The following is a 19,432-nucleotide window of genomic DNA, read 5'->3' on the forward strand; positions in this document are numbered from 1 at the left end:
AGGCACCTGAGGCAGGAGAATCACTTGAACTCGGGAGGGGGAGGTTGCAGTGAGCTGAGATTGTGCCACTGCACTCCAGCCTGGGCAACAAGAGCGAAATTCTGTCTAAAAAAAAAAAAAGAAAAAGGAAAAAAAGAGAAAGATAATATTCCTGAAAAGATAATATTCCTAAGATCACATATTTCAATTCAACAGCAATAGTTCATTTGACTAAGAAATCCTCTTCTAGGTCACACATGACATTAGTTTGCTAAATTCAGTAGATATTTTAGTTCTTAACTTGCTTGTTTTAGCAGCATCTAATGTTAACGACTCCCTCACTTTGTAAAAAAGTTTCCCCATTGGCTTCTATGAGGCTTCTAGCTTTTCTTTCTGTCTCGACCTTCTAATTTCCCCTCATAAGTTATTCTTCCTCTACTCATCCCTTAAAAGTTTCTAAGTGTTTTGTCCTCAGCCTCTGTGCTTCTCAGTTCACACACTCTCTAGGGAATCTCGTGTCTTCCCAAAGTCTCATGTAAATGCTGATGATATGCCAAGCCTATATTCAATTGTCTGCTAGAAATTGGGTCTCCCACAGCCATAACTCAAACTCAAAAGTCCTAAAAGTGAATCCATCTTCCCTAACCACCCATAATCTCAACCAATAACACCACCATTATTTTATTTTTGACCAAGCCAGAAAATTACCTGCTATCCTTGACTACTCGTAGAGCCAGAATCTGAATCTGACATTCCTCAGATCTAATTACTCATCATGTCCTTTCATTTCTTTTTTTTTTTTTTTTGGAGACAGAGTCTTGCACCATCACCCAGGCTGGAGTGCAGTGGCGCAATCTCGGCTCACGGCAACCTCCACCTCCCAGGCTCAAGTGATTCTCCTGCCTCAACCTCCCGAGTAGCTGGGATTACAGGTGCCTGCCACCACGCCCGGCTAATTTTTTGTATTTTTAGTAAAGACGTGGTTTCACTATGTTGGCCAGGCTGGTCTCGAACACCTGACCTCATGATCCACCTGACTCAGCCTCCCAAAGTGCTGGGATTACAGGTGTGAGCCACCACACCTGGCCCTTTCATTCTATTTTTTAAACATCTCTAAGCCCTCTGATACTCTCTACACTACCACCATTTTAGTCCAGGCCACCACTGTCTTTTTATTCTATCAGCTGCACTGTAATTGGAGTCCTTCATTCCAGCCTTGCTCCAGTTCAATTTTCCACATTGAAGCAGGGTGATCTTTTTCCAAATGAAGCCACTATCCTGAAGTTGGTAGTTGGTGTTTACCAACTTGGTATAAACTTCCATCCATTTATACACACACACACACACACACACGCACAAATATATATCTCAATACACGATATTTAGTACTGTGATAGCCAGCCTTCAAGAAGACTCTCTATAATCCTTGCCTGTAAGTATTTGTTATGGTTTGAATGTCTCCTCTGAAACTCACCTTGAAATTTAATTGCCATTGTAACAGTGTTGAGAGGCAGGACCTTTAAGAGGTGATTAGGTCATGAAGGCTCTGCCCCTGTAACTGGATTTTTGCCATTATCATAGGAGTGGGTTGGTTACTGGGGGAGTGGGTTCCTGATAAAACAAAAAAGGTGAGTTCAACTCAGTTTCCCCTCTCTGTCTCCTGTGCACACTTCCCCACAATGTGATGCCTTCTGCGATGTTACAATGCAGCAAGAAGACCCTCGCTAGATGGACTCCTCGATCTTGGACTTCCCAGAACTGTAAGCCAAATCAATCTTTTCTTCATAAATTACTCAGTTTGCAATTGACATAGCAGCAAAGAAATGGACTAAGATAGTATAGATGCCTCTTGACTTATGATATTATCTCTGCATAAACCCACTGTAAGTCAAAAAATGCATTTAATAATCCAACAAATCCATCATAAAGTCAAAAAACCATAAGTTGAACCATCAGAAGTCAGGGATTGTCTATATTCATGCCCTGAGTAGTGTCATCCATATCAAATCAGGGCTGGTCTGCAGAACCAATATGATACAGCTGAAGTGATGACTGTAACTTCTAAGACTATGTCATAATAGACTTTACAGCTTCTGCTTTGGTCTCTTGTACGCTTGCTCTAGGGGAAGCCAGTCATCATATCATGAGGACAATCCTGCAGCCCTATGGAGAAGCCCATATGGAGAAGTGGTACATTCTTGACCAAATGTAAACTTGTCAACATGATCAGAAATCAATATACAGGCCAGGCACGGTGGCTCATGCCTGTAATCCCAGCACTTTGGGAGGCCAAGTCGGGCGAATCACTTGAGGTCAGGAGTTCTACATCACCCTGGCCAACATGGCGAAACTCCGTCTCTAGTGAAAAAGTACAAAAAATTAGCCTAGCATGGTGGCATGCGCCTGAAATCCCAGTTACTTGGGAGGCCGAGGCAGGAGAATTGCTTGAACCCAGGAGGCGGAGGTTGCAGTGAACCGAGTTTGCACCACTGCGCTCCAGCCTGGGCGACAGGGCAAGACTTCGTCTCAATAAAAATGGAAACAGATACACTGACATCTAAAGTTCAACTGTCTCCCTGGCCACACTGGGAGGAAGTTCCCCTGGATCTAAGATATCCTACTTTTAGGTAGAAGATTTTTGGAGGCTTTATTCCTCTCCATTTGGATTATTCCTTTCCACTCCTTCCCTTCATTGCTTCCTGGTTTCTTCCCAGTCCCTATCCTGGTTCCCTTCATCTGGACCCTAAAGGGAACAATTTTGTCAGCTCTGGCTTTGAGGGGTGGGGGGAGCCTTCCCAGTCCAGTCAAACATTTTCATTTTCAAAAAAGAAGAAAAAAAATTTTTAAGTTTAATTTATAAATTAGGCACAATAAGAGATTAACAGAAAGAACTAAGAAAAAATTAGAACAATTAAAACAATATGCCAGCATCACTACTCTTGTACATGGGGGGTTAGTATTAAGTAAAATAAGGGTTACTCGACCACAAGTGCTGCAGTACAACAACAGTCAATCCGATAACTGAAACAGCTACTAAGTGACTAATGGGTGAGTAGCATATAAAGCATGGATATGCTGAGCAAAGGGATGATTCACATCCCAGGTGGGATCGAGCAGGATAGCACAAAATTTCATCACACTACTCAGAACAGCATTCAATTTAAAACTTATTAATTGGGCTGGGCACAGTGGCTCACACCTGTAATCCCAGCACTTTGGGAGGCTGATGCAGGCAGATCACTTGAGGTCAGGAGTTTGAGACCAACCTGGCCAACACGGTAAAACGCTGACTCTACTGAAAATACAAATATTAGCTGGGTGTGGTGGCAGGCACCTGTAATCCCAGCTACGCGGGAGCCTGAGGCAGGATAATTGCTTGAACCTGGGAGGCAGAGGTTGCAGTGAGCTGATATTGCACCACTGCACTCCAGCCTGTGACAGAGCAAGACTCTGTCTCAAACAAAACAAAACAAAAACTTATTGTTTATTTCTGGAATTTTCCATTTAATATTTTCAGACTGCAGTTGCCCGTGGGTAATTGAAACTATGGAAAGTGAAGCCATGGAAAAAGGGGTGGAGGGGAGACTCCTATATATAAAGGATCACGATGTTTACAACCCTCTAAAACTTGTCTTTTATGACAATCATTGCTTTGAGGTTTATCTAAATTGAATCATATTTCTGGAAACATTCACTTAAACTCCTATATATAAGGAAGTGGTAAATTTAAAAAAAAGAAAAAAAACCTCCTATATAGAATTTCATTCTATGAATACATTGCTTAACAACAGGGATACATTCTGAGAAATGCATCATTAGGTGATTCTGTCACTGTGTGAGCATCATAGATAATATTTACAAAACCTAGATGGTATAGCCTACCACGCACCTAGTAGGTATCTAGGTATTGCTCTTAGGCTACAAACCTGTATAGCGAATTACTGTGCTGAATACTGTCAGCAACTATAACACAGTGGTATTTGTATATCTAAACATTTCTGAATATAGAAAAGGTGCAGTAAAAATACAGTATTATACTCTTTTGGGACCAACATCATATATGTGGCCCATTGTTGACTGAAACGTTGTTATTCAGTACATGCATGACTGTATACCATAATTTGTATATTGAAAAACCAGATTTCTTCCCCTATTATAAATAAAAATAAGGCTAAGAGAAAGTAGCACTACTCAATGTTTTTAGTTTCTGATATAAATTTTTATTTCCTTTTAGAGCCTTGTGTTTCACATTTTACTCCTTAATTCATCTGGAACTTATTTATTTTTGTGATGTTGAGAAGTTGATTGTAATAGCACCATTTATTAAATAGTCTGCCCTTTTTCCTTGGCTTTACAATGCTAATCAATCGCATGTCAGATTTCTATATATGTAAGCTTTCTCTAATCTGATCCAACAATCTTTCCTGTACCAATACTTCATTGTTTTGATTATTACAGTTTTAGAAATATGTCTTAGTACGTGCTTAGTTACCACATGTCCCCGTGTTTTCCTATTCCAAATTTATCTTAGTTTTTTATATAGCTTTACTCTTTCATGTGAATTTTTAAGTAAGTTGATCAGCTCCCACTGGGGTTTTGATTAGCATTGCATTGAATTTATAAATTCATTTAAGGAAAATAGACAATTTACAATTGTTGTCTTCATATCTATTAAGATGGTATAACACTGCATTTATTCCTATCTTATGTCCTTCAATAAAGTTTATTATTCTCAATAAATGTCTTACATTTTATTTTTACTAGTTTTATGCCTAGATGCCCTCAAGTAATTTAACAATCACTTCTATATTCCTAAGGATAATTCCAAAAGTCTATATGCTTTGTTAAATTATATGTTAGACAAAATATAAGACTATCATTTTAACAGAATAAACTAAATATCTATCTACTTTGGTGACAATAAGGAGCTTCCTTATATATTATCGCAAAAACATCCTCAGAATATTTACACATACATACATATATATATATATATATATATATATATATATATTTTTTTTTTTTTTTTTTTTTTTTTTTTTTTTTGAGACAGAGTCACACTCTTGTCACCCAGGCTAGAATGCAGTGGCATGATCAGGGCTCACTGCAGCCTTAACCGCCCAGGTTTAAGAGATCCTCCTGCCTCAGTCTCCTGAGTAGCTAGAACTACAGATGTATGCGTCCACGCCCCGCTAATTTTTGTATTTCTATTTTTTTACATTTTCTTTGAGATGGAGTCTTGCTCTGTTGCCCAGGCAACAGTGGCGCAATCTTGGCTCACCGCAACCTCTGCCTCCCGGGTTCAAGCGATTCTTCTGCCTCAGCCTCCCAAGTAACTGGGATTACAGGTGCCCACCACCATGATCAGCTAATTTTTATATTTTTAGTAGAGATGGGTTTTTGCCATGCTGGCCAGGCTGGTCTCGAACTCCTGACCTAAGGTGATCCACCCACCTTGGCCCCGTAAAGTACTGAGATTACAGGCATGAGCCACCACGCCCAGCCTAATTTTTTGTATTTTTGGTAGAGACGGTTTTACCAAGTTGCCTAGGCTAGTCTCAATCTCATGAGCTCAGGTGATCAACCTGCTTTGGCCTCCCAAAGTGCTAGGATTACAGGCATGAGCTGCTGCATCTGACAGAATATCTATAATTAATATGTATAAACAAAATGTGTTGCTTCACAATAATTTCAGAAAAATCTACTTAAATATATAAAATAATTAAAATTTTCTTTAAATGTCAAGAGAAGAAAAATGACTGCTTCCACTGAGTTTAACAAGGGGAAAGAGTAAGTTAAACATCAAATGCTGGCAAGGATGTGAAACAACAGGAACTCTCATTCATTACTGCTGGGAATACAAAATAGTACAACCACTTTGGTAGACAGTTTGGTGTTTTCTTACAAAAATAAACATACTGCTACCAACCACAATTCTCTGTATTTACCCAAAAGAGCTGAAAAATGCCCATATAAAAACTTGCACACAGATGTTTGTAGTAGCTTTATTCATAATTGCCAAAACTTGGAAGCAACCAAGATGTCCTTCAGTAGGCAAGTGGACAAATTGTGGTACACCCAGATAACAGACTATTATTCAGTGCTAAAAAGAAATGAGCTATCAAGCCATGAAAAGACATAGAGAAAACTTAAATGTATCTTACCAAGTGAAAGATGTCAATCAGAAAAGGCTACATACTGTATGATTCCTGTAAGACATTCTGGAAAAGGCAAAACTATGGAGACAGTAAAAGATTAGTACCTGCCTACCAGGAGTTAGGGAAAAGGGAGATATGAATAGGTAGAGCACAGAGGATTTTTAGGGCGGTGAAACTCCTCTGTGTGATACTATAATGGTGGATACATGTCATATATACATTTGCCCAAAACCCATAGGATGTAAAACACCAAGTGTGAATCCTAACGAAAATTAATGGACTTGGGGTTGTAATGATGTGTCAATGCAGGCTCATCAATTATAACAAATGTACTCCTCTCATGGGGAGATATTCATCATGGGGGAGGCTACGCAAGGATTTAGGGGCAGGGAATATATAGGATATTTCTGTACCCTTCTCGCATTTGGGATGTGAACCTAAAACTGCTCTAAAAAAATAGTCTGTTTTTTAGTATTTTTGGTTAATTAACCTCTTTGAGAATCTGATAAAGCTATGGATGAACTTCTTCCTCAACCCTATTTCCTGAAAAAATCCAAACAGTTTGTACATAAAAATTTTAGATATAATTTATAAAATAAATTATTGTATTTATTTACAATTATTTTATAATTATATAATTTATAAAATTTCATTTTATATAACTACTTTATTTTATATGTAATACGAAGAAAATACAATTTTCTTTGTATTGCCCTATTTTAAAAATCAATGTTTACAAAACCTGAAGGATTATTTCCCTCATTTTTGAACCAAAATTAATGGCCATTTCCTGTTTTTTACAAAGAAATAAAATATACAAATTAAACGGAAAATAAAAGTTAATTCAAGAGGAAAGAACATGTAAATTATAGGCTGCTATTGTTTGGCTTGACTAAAGAAGTCACATACTGCCCTAGTTTTGGAACATGGTAAACTGAATATTATCTTTGATATCCAAAAGGTTGTGCACTTTCTATTTTGATGAAAAGTGGTACTGAAAATTCCGAGAAAGGTATATGGTAACAAACAGAATCACAGCTCACTTTGCGAAATGATGCTAGGTTAAGTTTGTGCAAGGAAACTAAGAATTGTCTGAGAATTGATTTCATATCACTACTCAATACAATATGAAAAGTGAAAAGATTATAAATCCAAGTTTCAATTGTGAGGTTTTCTGTGTGAAGGTAATCTTTAAGATCTCTGCGGTTTTCCTATATGCCTACGGAGAAACTGACAAAACTTTTCATTCATGACTAGCCTACAGAGATACTTCAAGTAGTAGAAAATTCACATGGTTGTCCATTTCTACAGGACTATAGGACTGCAGGTGTGCGCCACCATGCCCAGCTAATTTTTTGTATTTTTAGTAGAGACGGTTTCACCATGTTGCCTAGGCTGGTCTCAAACTCCTGGCTTTACCTTACTCAGAGCAATAGTTTGGCTAAGAGTTTATGATTTTTCTGCCAAATCCATAACAACTATAAGGTCTTGAATTAGATTACTCATTCATAAAGCCCCAAATATCCCCAAGTAAATCAAGCCACAAATAAACTCCTCCTGTACTAACCTTTCTTTTCTTTCAAAAAGCAAAACTCCTGCCAAAAATTTAATAAAGCAAAGGAGAATTTTAAATTTTTTAACTTTTTTTTGATAAAAATTTGTTCTTATGAAATTGATTACTTCTGTGGGAGCAGGCAAAATTTTTAGGCCTGTTGGAAGAGTCTTCAAAGCCAGTATGTGCCAGTGAAAGAAAGAAAAGCAATGCATTATTACAATGGGTGGAGCTGCTTTCTCCTCTGAGGCAGTATAAGTATGCACATTGCTAAGTTTGGAAGATGCGCCATCTGTGCAGAATACTAAGATCTTCATTAGAGTCAAAAATTTTTTTTGGGCCAGGCGCGGTGGCTCATGCCTGTAATCTCAGAACTTTGGGAGGCCGAGGCGGGTGGATCACCTGAGGTCAGGAGTTTGAGAACAGCCTGGCCAACATGGTAAAACCCCGTCTCTAATAAAAATACAAAAATTAGGGGGGCATGGTGGCAGGCACCTGTAATCCCGGCTACTCAGGAGGCTGAGGCAGGAGAATCACTTGAACCCAGGAGAAGGAGGGCGCAGTGAGCTGAGTGCCACTGCACTCCAGCCTGGCGACAAGAGCAAAACTCCATCTCAAAAAAAAAAAAAATTTTTTTTCTGGTAGTTATTTTGGCAAAGAAATTTAACAGTCTGTCAGAGATGCTGGTAGCCATTAATATTAACAGCCTTTGTAATTTCCACAAGAGACCTGGATATTAGGAATTTTTCTTTAATTGTGTCAACATGCATGTTAACAGACAAAAACTAGGAACTAACTGCTTTGAGCAGTATCAGTTTTTTCACCAAGCTGCATTCTGGAGGAAAATGAGTTAGTTTCCAATTCCCTCAAAATTCACTTCAAAATATTGGAAAAAATGATGACAATCCTGAAGTGGATGGCATCACCTGAAATCTGACATAAATTTTCTTCTGCTCCAAGCGAAGTAGTTCACTGTCAGCACATAAAGCTTAAAGGTCTTTCCAATTTCATGTGGCTTCTTTTCTTGATAATATAAAAGTCAATCTTGAAGAATCCTTCAAGGAAAGAGTTCTGTGATGAAACAAGTGCATCCACATTTTGGTAAAGTTTCAAATTGTAATTACTACTTACAAAAAAAAAATCTGAACTGTTGGATATATTTTTAAAATAAAAAAAATAAGGTGCTTCTGTTTTCACAACTTTGTATTTAAGCTGGTGAGAACTCTGCCACGTTAAAATACTTAAGCTCTGTGTGCCCTATAATTTTTGGTGATTAAGTAGCTTCAATGCTTCATTTATTTTTTGTTGTCAAGTCTTTTTAAAGCTGGAAAGAAAGATATATAGTGGTGGGGTATAGTGGTTGGGTATGTATGTGCCCTCAATACAATAATGACATAGAATTGGCCGGGCGCGGTGGCTCAAGCCTGTAATCCCAGCACTTTGGGAGGCTGAGACGGGCGGATCACGAGTTCAGGAGATCGAGACCATCCTGGCTAACACGGTGAAACCCCGTCTCTACTAAAATACAAAAAAAATTAGCCGGGCAAGGTGGCGGGCGCCTGTACTCCCAGCTACTCGGGAGGCTGAGGCAGGAGAATGGCGTGAACCCGGGAGGCGGGGCTTGCAGTGAGCTGAGATCCGGCCACTGCACTCCAGCCTGGGCAACAGAGCTAGACTCCGTCTCAAAAAAAAAAAAAAAAAAAAAAAAAAAAAGACACAGAATTTCCAACTGTGTACAACAGTTACTAACATGAGTTGACAAAAAGTCATTAATAACATCTGTCCCCTTTCTCTCAAAACTATTTGAAAAACTAACAAGAAAAACTCTAGACTATATAAAGAACTCTTACAACTCAATAATAAGAAGATAAATAGTCAAATGTTTTCAAAAGGTCCTTTGAATAGACACTTTACTAAATAAAATATCTGAATGGTTAATAAGCACATGAAAAGATGTTCAATATCATTAATTATCAGTGAAATCCAAATTAAAACCACAATGAAGTAATATTGTATATCCATTAGAGTGTCTATAATCAAGATTGACTGTACCAAGGTTGGGGAGGATGTAGGGAGACTGTCACACCGATGAACTGCTGGTGGGAATGCAAAATGGTACAGTCACTTTGGAAAATAGTTTGCAGTTTCTTAAAAAAATTAAGCATACACCTACAGTATAACCCAACCATTTCATTCATAAGTATCTATCCAAGAAGAATGAAAACATGTCCATACAAAGATTTATAGGCAAATGTTGGCAGCAGCATTATTTTTAATAGTTCAAAATGGAAAACAATTCTAATGTCCCTCATTTGGTGAATGAATAAACAAAATGTGATATTTCTACATACTGGAATACTACCCAGCAATAAAAATAAAGAACTACAAATACACACTACAACATGGATAAGCCTTGAAAGCATTGCGCTGTGTAAAAGAAGCCAGATGCAAAAGACTACATATTGTATGAGTCCATTTATATGACATTTTTGGAAAAGGTTTAACTACAGAGACAGAAAGCAAATTGGTGGTTATCTGGGGTTGAGGGTGTGAGTGAAGATTAGAACTGGGGAACTTTAAAAAAAATTTTTTTGCTACACTATCAACTGACAAACAAGCGAGCGGTTCGAAAATGGATTGTTGTGGCTGGGCATGGTGGCTCACGCCTGTAATCCCAGCACTTCGAGAGACTGAGGTGGGTGGATCACCTGAGGTCAGGAGTTCGAGACCAGCCTGGCCAACATGGCGAAACCCCTCTCTCCTAAAAATACAAAGATCAGTCGGGCATGGTGGTGCATGCTTGTAATCCCAGCTGCTAGGGAGGCTGAGGCACAAGAATGGTTTGAACCTGGGAGGGGGAGGTTATAGTGAGTCCAGACCGCACCACTGCACTCCAGCCTGGGTGATGGTGCGAGACTCCATCTCAAAAAAAAAAAAAAAAAGATGGTTTGTTGTGACAGTTGTACAATGATGGGTAAATTTTATGGTATGTGAAATACAGCTCAATAAAGCTTCTTTAAAAAGCAACAGGACAGAAAACAAAAACAAAAAAAAGCTGGAGCATATATCTGGTTCCCAAAACCACTCGCAGACCTTAGGTTTAGAATTTATATATTATCTATTACTTGGGTTGACTAAACAGATGGTTGTTTATTATTAAACAGGAATTTTCAGATACTTTCATTATTAAAATTATTTGCCCACAAACAATTTTTGTAGGGAAATCTTATATCTTTTGTTAAGTACAAGATAAACATAACAACTCTCTAGCGATTCTCACTTTTTTTTTTTTTTTTTTGTGAGACAAGGTCTGACTGTCGTTCAGGAGGGAGCGGTGCAGTAGCGGATCCTAGCTCACTGTCGACTTGATTTCCCACCTCGTTGCAGCCTTGACCTCCTGGGCTCAAGCAATCCTCCCACCCCAGCCTCCCAAGTAGCTGAGACCACAGGCACATGCCACCACGCCCAGCTAATTTTTGTATTTTTTGGTAGAGATGAGGTCTATGTTGCCCAGGCTGGTCTTGAACTCCTGAACTCAAGAGATCCTCCAACCTTGGCCTCCCAAAGTGCTGGGATTACAGGCGTGAGCCACCATGCCAGGTCCTAGCAATTCTTAATATAAGGCAGTTTGAGTAGGGTTTCATTTCTGGATTTTAAAAAAAAGCAGCTAGATAAGGCTATTTTTCTTGCTCTTTCTCTAGCTCACTTTTCACACTTTCCCAATAGCTAGAGTGAAGATAGGTCCTGGTCTACACTATTAAAAAGTATCAGGCAGCCGGGTGTGGTGGCTCACGCCTATAATCCCAACACTTTGGTAGGCTGAGGTGGGTGGATCACAAGGTCAAGAGATCGAAACCATCCTGGCCAACACAGTGAAACCCCGTCTCCACTAAAAATACAAAAAAAAAAAAAAAAAAATTAGCCAGGCGTGGTGGTGGGTGCCTGTAATCCCAGCTACTCAGGAGGCTGAGGCAGGAGAATCACTTGAACCCGGGAGGCGGAGGTTGCAGTGAGCTGAGACTGCACCACTGCACTCCAGCCTGGTGACAGAGCGAGACTCGGTCTCAAAAAAAAAAAAAATCAGGCATCTCCTTTCATTCTCAAAAGTGTTCTGAGTTGGATGATAAATTAGACAAACTGTCTACAGCAGAATTATCCACATCATTGTAACTTCCACTAACATGAAGGGAAACCCCTGAAGGCTTTAAAGACTTCAAGTAAGTATAAACTATATAACCATAAAAATTTTACTATTAGTCATTTTACAGTTGAGGATCTGGGGCACAGAGAAATTAAAATAAGTCTAAGACCACGTGTTTTAGATTTGAGGTCTTTAACACTACCACAACCACTCCTTACAGAATAAGTACTATTTCTACATTTTTCTGTTGGAGGTGTTAACTATTACTATCTACATTTCATGGATGAGGAAACAGGCTTTGACTTATCACTTACCGGGGGTTATAAGGAGGTTAAGTGGTAGAACTGGGATATAAACCTAGGTCTGCTTGACTTCAAAGCTTGTACTCCTAACCTTTAAGCAGAATGCCTCTCATAAAACGGAACGTGGGTGTCAGTATGGGTATGTGTTTGCTCCACGGTTTGGTCTAGGGGAATCTGTATCACTATAACATTGTATGCAAAATTTCCTATGTTTATATAAATTCTTCTAGAGAAAGGGTCTAGAGCTTTCAATAGATCCTCATAAGTATTTACGATACCAAAAAGAAAAAAAATCTAGAACCTGTTAGATTGCTTTGTTAGAGAGGTAAGCATTTAAGATAATCTACATATTTTATTATCAGTTGTTACCGTCATAACCAGATTTGTCAACTAACATAATTAATAATTACTGAAAAGCAGTATATATAGGTATATTTACTAAGTATATAAATACCATAATTACAGGATATGATATTTTAGACCTTGCACTTCTAAAAACCGAGGGTGAAGCCCTCATTTAATACTGAAGATGACCAGCAGTCACAACAAAGAGCAGGGAGTGATGGTAGAAATTTCTGTTGCTGGTGACCAAACTCTACTTACTGGAGTAGCTGTGGATTAAGCAGTTTTCTCACAAGCTATACTGACCTAAGGTAAAATTAACTTAGAAGTACAAAATTAGGCCGGGCGCGGTGGCTCATGCCTGTAATCCCAGCACTTTGGGAGGCCGAGGTGGGTGGATCACGAGGTCAGGAGATCGAGACCATCCTGGCTAACACGGTGAAACCACGTCTCTACTAAAAATGTAAAAAATTAGCCGGGCGTGGTGGCGGGCACCTGTAGTCCCAGCTACTTGGGAGGCTGAGGCAGGAGAATGGTGTGAACCTGGGAGGCGGAGCTTGCAGTGAGCCGAGATTGTGCCACTGCACTCCAGCCTGGGTGACTGAGTGAGACTCTGTCTCAAAAAAAAAAAAAAAAAAGTACAAAATTAGAAAGATGTACAATAAGGAACATCAAGCTACATTAAAACAAATAATTTTGTGCTTTTATTTCTTGATAAGTAATATGAATTAGTTTTCTTAAGAAGGATAAATAGTGTTGGTTGGAATTTGGGGAGACACTCTTTTTTTTCTTAAGTTGGTATCCTTTTAGTTTTTGTAAAAATAATATTGCCTTCAAACCCTCATACTGGCAACCTATTAGCATTTATGTCCTCTGATAACATTTGACCAGATACCCCAGTATAACTGTACCATTGTTAAATTACTGAAATATCTCTGTATGGACAGAATATAGGTATATATAACACAGCCTATTATGTAGGTATATATAACAGGATAATAGTAATGGCAATAAGTAGCAAAATTAATATCAATTCCAATATGAATTTATTAGTTCAAGTTAATTGCCACTAAATATCATAACTGCCAATAGGACTTGACCTTCCTGCTGTAGTATAACATGTGACTTGGTTGATATTCTTTATGAATATGTACTGATATATGTGGATATTGAATATATGATAATTTTAAACAATATCATAAAGACTAGAAATTTTTGAATGAAATAGTTCAGCAAAAGCTGAGTGGATTCAGCAATATAAACCTTTTCTTTTCTTTTTTTTACAGTGAGAGAAATTCTTTTTATTCAAACTATCTAATGATGGCACCCTGCAGTGGTAATGGAGTAAGTCAGAACCTGGGAGTGGTGCTGGCATAGATGTGGACAGTCACCATTTGGCTATTTAATGGACCAAGCAGTGTCAGGAGGAAGAGAGATACCCACCCACTGCATTGAAGGAGCTTAAGGAGGGAAAGGAATAGGTAGCATAGCCAGGTGGCATTATGGTCCTCTGGCTCGTGGCCATGTAGAAAGTACTGCTATCTGGGTACATACTGACTCTTGACTGGGGGCAACACAGCTAGCTTTCTGGCCACAACACAGTGCTAAGTACTGTTTTTTAATTTATACATTAATTGGTACTAATTTATTAGTTTTTTTGTCTTTAAGAGACTGGAAACAGAGAGCCAGCTAATATTTTCCTTATTTTGATTTTGGTCTATTTTCCCCTTTTTAACCTTTCCGTATTACAAACAAGTAATCACAATGGATTTTTCTTCCAAATTTAGAAGATCTGGCAAATACGAGCACACTATCTATAAATTCACGTAACAGCTTTGGGAGGTGATTCTGATAACACTGCAAAAAATTATACTGACTAAATGTTGGGGATTCTAGTGTTTTCATGATTCATTTTCTGGGCTTCTTTAGTTTTAGGCACCCTTGTAAATTTGCAGGACGCTCTTTCAGCGGTTGTTGTGCTTATAAATAAATGTTTCTAAGGTTGAAATCAGAGCTCTATCAAACTCAACTTTACACAGAGGAAACATATCTAACAGTCAACCCCTAAACTAAGCAACCTAAACTGTAAATGCACAATACTGGGTAAGAGAAATGGCAGTAAGAGTTATAAACACATCTCCCTCCACTACCATAAAAACAACAAAGGTTTGGATCCTGTCAACAGTTTATAGCATCATAGACCTTTAAAAAGATTGCATGTGGTCTGCAAGCATCTGTTTATCCCTTCCCACATCAAAGAAAAGTATTGTAGTCCTATACCTAAGTAGGGAAAAAGACAAGCAAGAGTAGGAGGTCTTAGACTTTGAGTTCCTTCTGTCTAGGCTCTGATACAACAAGAGGCTGGAGTGTTTGATCATCATTATCCATAATGTGAAGACCCAATGGTTGGAAAACACAAAAGATGGTGCTTCCGTGATCTTCAAATTAACCATGTCCCTAGTTTTAACAGATAAATGAGGCCGGGCACAGTGGTTCACGCCTATAATCCCAGCACTTTGGGAGGCTGAGGTGGATGGATCACGTGAGGCCAGGTGTTCGAGACCAGTCTGGCCAACATGGTGAAACCCTATCTCTACAAAAAATACAAAAATTAGTTGGGCATGGTGGTGCTCGCCTGTTCCCAGCTGCTCAGGAGGCTGAGGCAGGAGAATTGCTTGAACCCAGGAAGCGGAGGCTGCACTGAGCTGAGATCGCACCACTGCACTCCACCTGGGCAACAGACCAAGGCTCCATCTCAAAAATAAAAAATAAAAGATATATGATCATTTAATAACCTATGAAGTCTTAATGGATCTTAGTGTTTCTTCTTGGTTTCTTCTCTAAACTCATTAGATCCTCATCCAAATTTTATTTTCCTTCTCCTCCTTTCCCTCTCTAACCCCTAAGCCCATCTTAAGTGAAAGAGTATGGTTTATAAATTTTTGTGTCAGATAGAGAATAGGAAACATTGAGCTAAGAGGGAAATAATATTAGACATAAAAGGTGGATTTGCTGAAACTCACCATCAGAGGGCACAACAGTACTGCAATAAACAACTCCCAAATTCTGCCAGGAAGAGATCCTTTGGTGTACCTAGACAACATAAAAGATACATCTACTGTCAGAATGGAACAACAAACATATACTTATGTGTGTGTATATAATAAATATATAAATATGATTACTTAAGTAATATGTATGCTTTGTAGAAAACTTTAAAAATACAGATAAAAGAAAATAAAAGTCTTTCAAACTCTTATCATCCTAAAATAATAGTGGTGAACATTTTGGTGTTTTCAAGATTTATGCAAACACATTTACATATACAAACACAAGTATACATGTTACATTAAACAAAATTAGAATTATACAAATCATGTTTTATGTACTTTAAAAACACTTAATATTGATTCTAGGTACTATCAGGCCTCAAGTAAACTTTCTGGCTTTTTCTTCCTCTGGTTACCTTTCAGACCTTTATCTCCTTCCTATCTCTTACCAGGTATAAGAGTTATTAAGTAGCTGTATCAACAATTTACTATTATGGAGTAGGTGTCTGGTCTTTATGTTCACTCTCCTTTTTAAAAAACTTGGAGAGGCAACCTCACTACTTGAGTCCTTAATCATGACCGCTTCAGAGTGTTAGAAAAAATCACTCCCACTCACATCCATCTCTACTACTTCCTTGAAGAGCAATGTCACTGTGGATGTGGATCTGGAACTCAGGTTCTCATAACTAAGCCATGTTTCAGAATGAATACTGAATACATTTCTCACTTGGCAAATACTTTATTCCTTTGTATCTTTTACTTTCCCAGCCCCAAAAAGTATCAAAGGAAGAGGAAGGGCAGGCATTAACTGAATAAAATCCAATATACCTGCTTCAGGCCTGACATATTCCATTCCATCAGCACAAAGAAAAATCATTTAGCATCTACTAAGCTGTATTAAGGTGTGCATTGTCACAGAGTCCTAAATGATTTTTCTTTGTGCTGATGCACTTCATATGACTATCATTAATTTCCATCTCGTTTCAACTTAAGAGAGCATGCAGAAATGTGAGACTGACATTTATAAAAAATTTAAATAAATAATTTAAAAATTACTTGAGACTTGGCTTACAGCTAGTTTAGTTTTAAATCTTTGATTCATTAGGAATTACTTCTAGTCAAAGTAAGTAGAAATCTAGTTTCCCTCTAATGACAACATAGCTGTCCCATACAATGAATAATACATCTTTTCCTTTCTTACTTGAAATGTTATGTTTATAATTTTCCAGATAATTACATGAATTTGGATCTATTTCTGAACTTCTATTCTGCTCATGCTCTAGTAGCCACATTGTTTTAACATTCTAGTCTTATATTTCAGTGTCTGGTAGGGCTAGTTTTCCCTTATTACTTTTCTTTAAGAAATTTCCCAGTTATTCTTATTTGTTTCTCCAATATGAACTTTAGAGTCAGTTTATCTAGACGTACACACACATGCACAGCTATTGGTTTAAAAAAAAACAGTATTGTGCAGTGGTTAAAAGCACAGAATCTGAAATAATCTTGCCTGAGTTCATTTTGTAGTTCAGTAACTTTAACTGCAACCCTTGGGCAAGTTATTAACTTCTTTGTGCCTTGGTTTCTTCACTGAAAAATGGGCAAAAAGTGATACTAACATCACCCATGTAAAGTACTTGTGAGGACTAAATGAGTAATACATATAAAGTCCTTAGAACATGCCTGGCATAGAGTACATTCTCAATAAATACTAGCTATATCTTGTTGTGAGATATTAACTTCATGGGTTAAAAAAGGATTTTGATTTTTGCCAAAGAATCTTGTAAGTCTTTCCATTTAAGTCTCTGTTTGTATTTCTGAGAAGCAATTTAAAGTTGCTCTCAAGCAGATCTTGCAGGCTCTTTTTCCTCGTGTAATGGTTTTTGTACTAAGTCTTGTCCAATATTAGGAACATGATCCCTGCATGTTTGAGTTTGCATATGCCTATTACAGCTTTGTGTGTTCTTTAATTTTGTTATCCTTTCTGAGTTTCTTTGCTTTCATTTTCTTAGTAATCTGATTTGGGAATGTTTTAATAGAATTAGGATAATTAGAATCTGGGAATGTTTTAATAGGAGAATGTTTTAATAGGAGAATTACTTTAATTAATATAGCATACATATTTAAGCTCTCATCAGTTATGAAATTGTATGCGATGTTTTCTAAAGTAAAAATACTTTACTAGTGACTGGGCATGGTATCTTGCGCCAGTAATCACAGCACTTTGGTAGGCTGAGTGACAGGATTGCTTGAACCCAGGAGTTAGAAGAGGCTGCAGCGATCTATGATCGTGCCATTGCACTCCAGCCTGGGCAACAGAGTGAGACCTCATTTCTTAAAAAACATTAAAATAAAATTACTCAATGATTTGTGCTTACTTTGTTTATGTACATATTCCTTCTGATAATAAAAAAGGTTTACTTTTTTGTTCTAGTAGCTACTTCAGAGTAAAAGTCTGAAGTCTTTTAACGGCCTCTGAAAGTCCAATATTCTCTGATATCCCATTTTCTCTGACTTCATCGCTTACCACTCTCCCTCCTATATTACTGTGCTTTACCCCTTTACACTCTTCCCTGTTTCTTGAGCCCAGCTACGTTTTTGCTTCAGGGCCTTTGTAATAGCAACTACCTTTGCTTAGAATACTGTTTCTCTAGATAACTATCTGGCTCAGTTCCTTCAAATATTTGTTCAAATTTCATTGTCTGACTAAGGTCTACTCACCCACTACAAAAAAAGCAATCTCATCAATGGGTACTCCTAATCCTTTTATGCTGTATTTCTCCCCATACATTTAACACCTCTTAACAAATTACTTATTATTTTTATTTTGTCTGTCTCCTCCAACCCATGAAGCAAAAATTTTCATCTGTTTTGGTCACTGACAGTGCTTGGCAAATAACAAGTCCTCATCGAATACATGTTAGGCAAAAAAACAAAAACAAAAACAAAAATCCTATATTTTATAGTTTTTTTATAACTATAGTTTTACATAAAATATACTGTAACATATAAAAATCCTATCTCTATTATCAGCAATGATTAATACAGCTATGTTTCTTTTTTCTTTCCCTCTACCACTCGGTTTATTAGATTATTTCTCTTAGTGTTTACCTTTCGCTCTAACCTACGTATCTATGTATCAACTATAGACTCCCCTCCACCCCAATCTTAAGATTTTACTAGATTTATTGATTTCAAATGACATCTTTTGACAGGTTGTTATAAAACATGACAACATCATTTATTTCCTCATCGACTTTCATTACTGCACTGTCAAGGTTTTAACGATTCATATTCTGCTCTATAAATCTAATTTCCACATTTGTTTTAGTCTTAATGCTATAGATCAATGGACTCTATGTTCACTGCCAATACTTTAGCTGTAGTTTCTCCTTTCATTTCTTGGTTGGCTGCACTTCTTCCTGTAGAAGTAGGACTCATAAAAGCTAAATTTCCTGTAGCTTGGCATGTTAATTTCTAAATTAATCTTTCCTTGAGGATTTGGAAGGGAAAGTATCCGTGTTGAATGCTGCTTTGAAGAAGTCTGAGGTCAGCAGCTTCCTTTGGAGAACTGTGCTTGGCTGGCTTTGTTGGGGATCTGCAACCATAGGTATCATTCCTCAGGGTTTCCCCACACACCTCTATTTGACCTTCACTGGATCTGACAACCTTCCTTTATATAATAAGTGTTTTGGAATTGCAGAGATCTCCCTAGTTGTGCTGAAGATGGGGCTTGTATTTTTGTCTTATTCTCTTTCCTATTCCAAGATGTGAGAAGAGAAGAGAGAAACTGCTGCCTTTACTGGGCCATTATTTGTTTATGTAGTAACTTTTAAATACTCACATCTTCAAACACATACAGTAGGAAGTACAGTGTGAAGAAATCTCATGAACCCATCATCTGCTTCTAT

The 19,432-nt window shown here is 37.8% G+C and overlaps 2 protein-coding genes across 8 annotated transcripts in view; one reads left to right on the top strand and one right to left on the bottom strand.

The window, feature by feature from the left end:
• Positions 1-19,432, top strand: part of ASCC1 (activating signal cointegrator 1 complex subunit 1) — an 885,589-nt gene that overhangs the window by 80,261 nt on the left and 785,896 nt on the right. The gene's annotated exons all lie outside the window — the stretch shown is intronic.
• MCU (mitochondrial calcium uniporter) overlaps positions 1-19,432 on the bottom strand; it is a 209,767-nt gene that overhangs the window by 35,220 nt on the left and 155,115 nt on the right. For all 7 annotated transcript variants that reach the window (XM_050803657.1, XM_050803661.1, XM_050803656.1 and 4 more), the window contains one exon: positions 15,498-15,567. In XM_050803657.1, the coding sequence (XP_050659614.1) occupies positions 15,498-15,567 (70 nt within the window). The remainder of the gene's footprint in view (positions 1-15,497; positions 15,568-19,432) is intronic.

The sequence above is a fragment of the Macaca thibetana genome, chromosome 9, assembly GCF_024542745.1.
Source record: "Macaca thibetana thibetana isolate TM-01 chromosome 9, ASM2454274v1, whole genome shotgun sequence".
NCBI lineage: Eukaryota > Metazoa > Chordata > Mammalia > Primates > Cercopithecidae > Macaca > Macaca thibetana.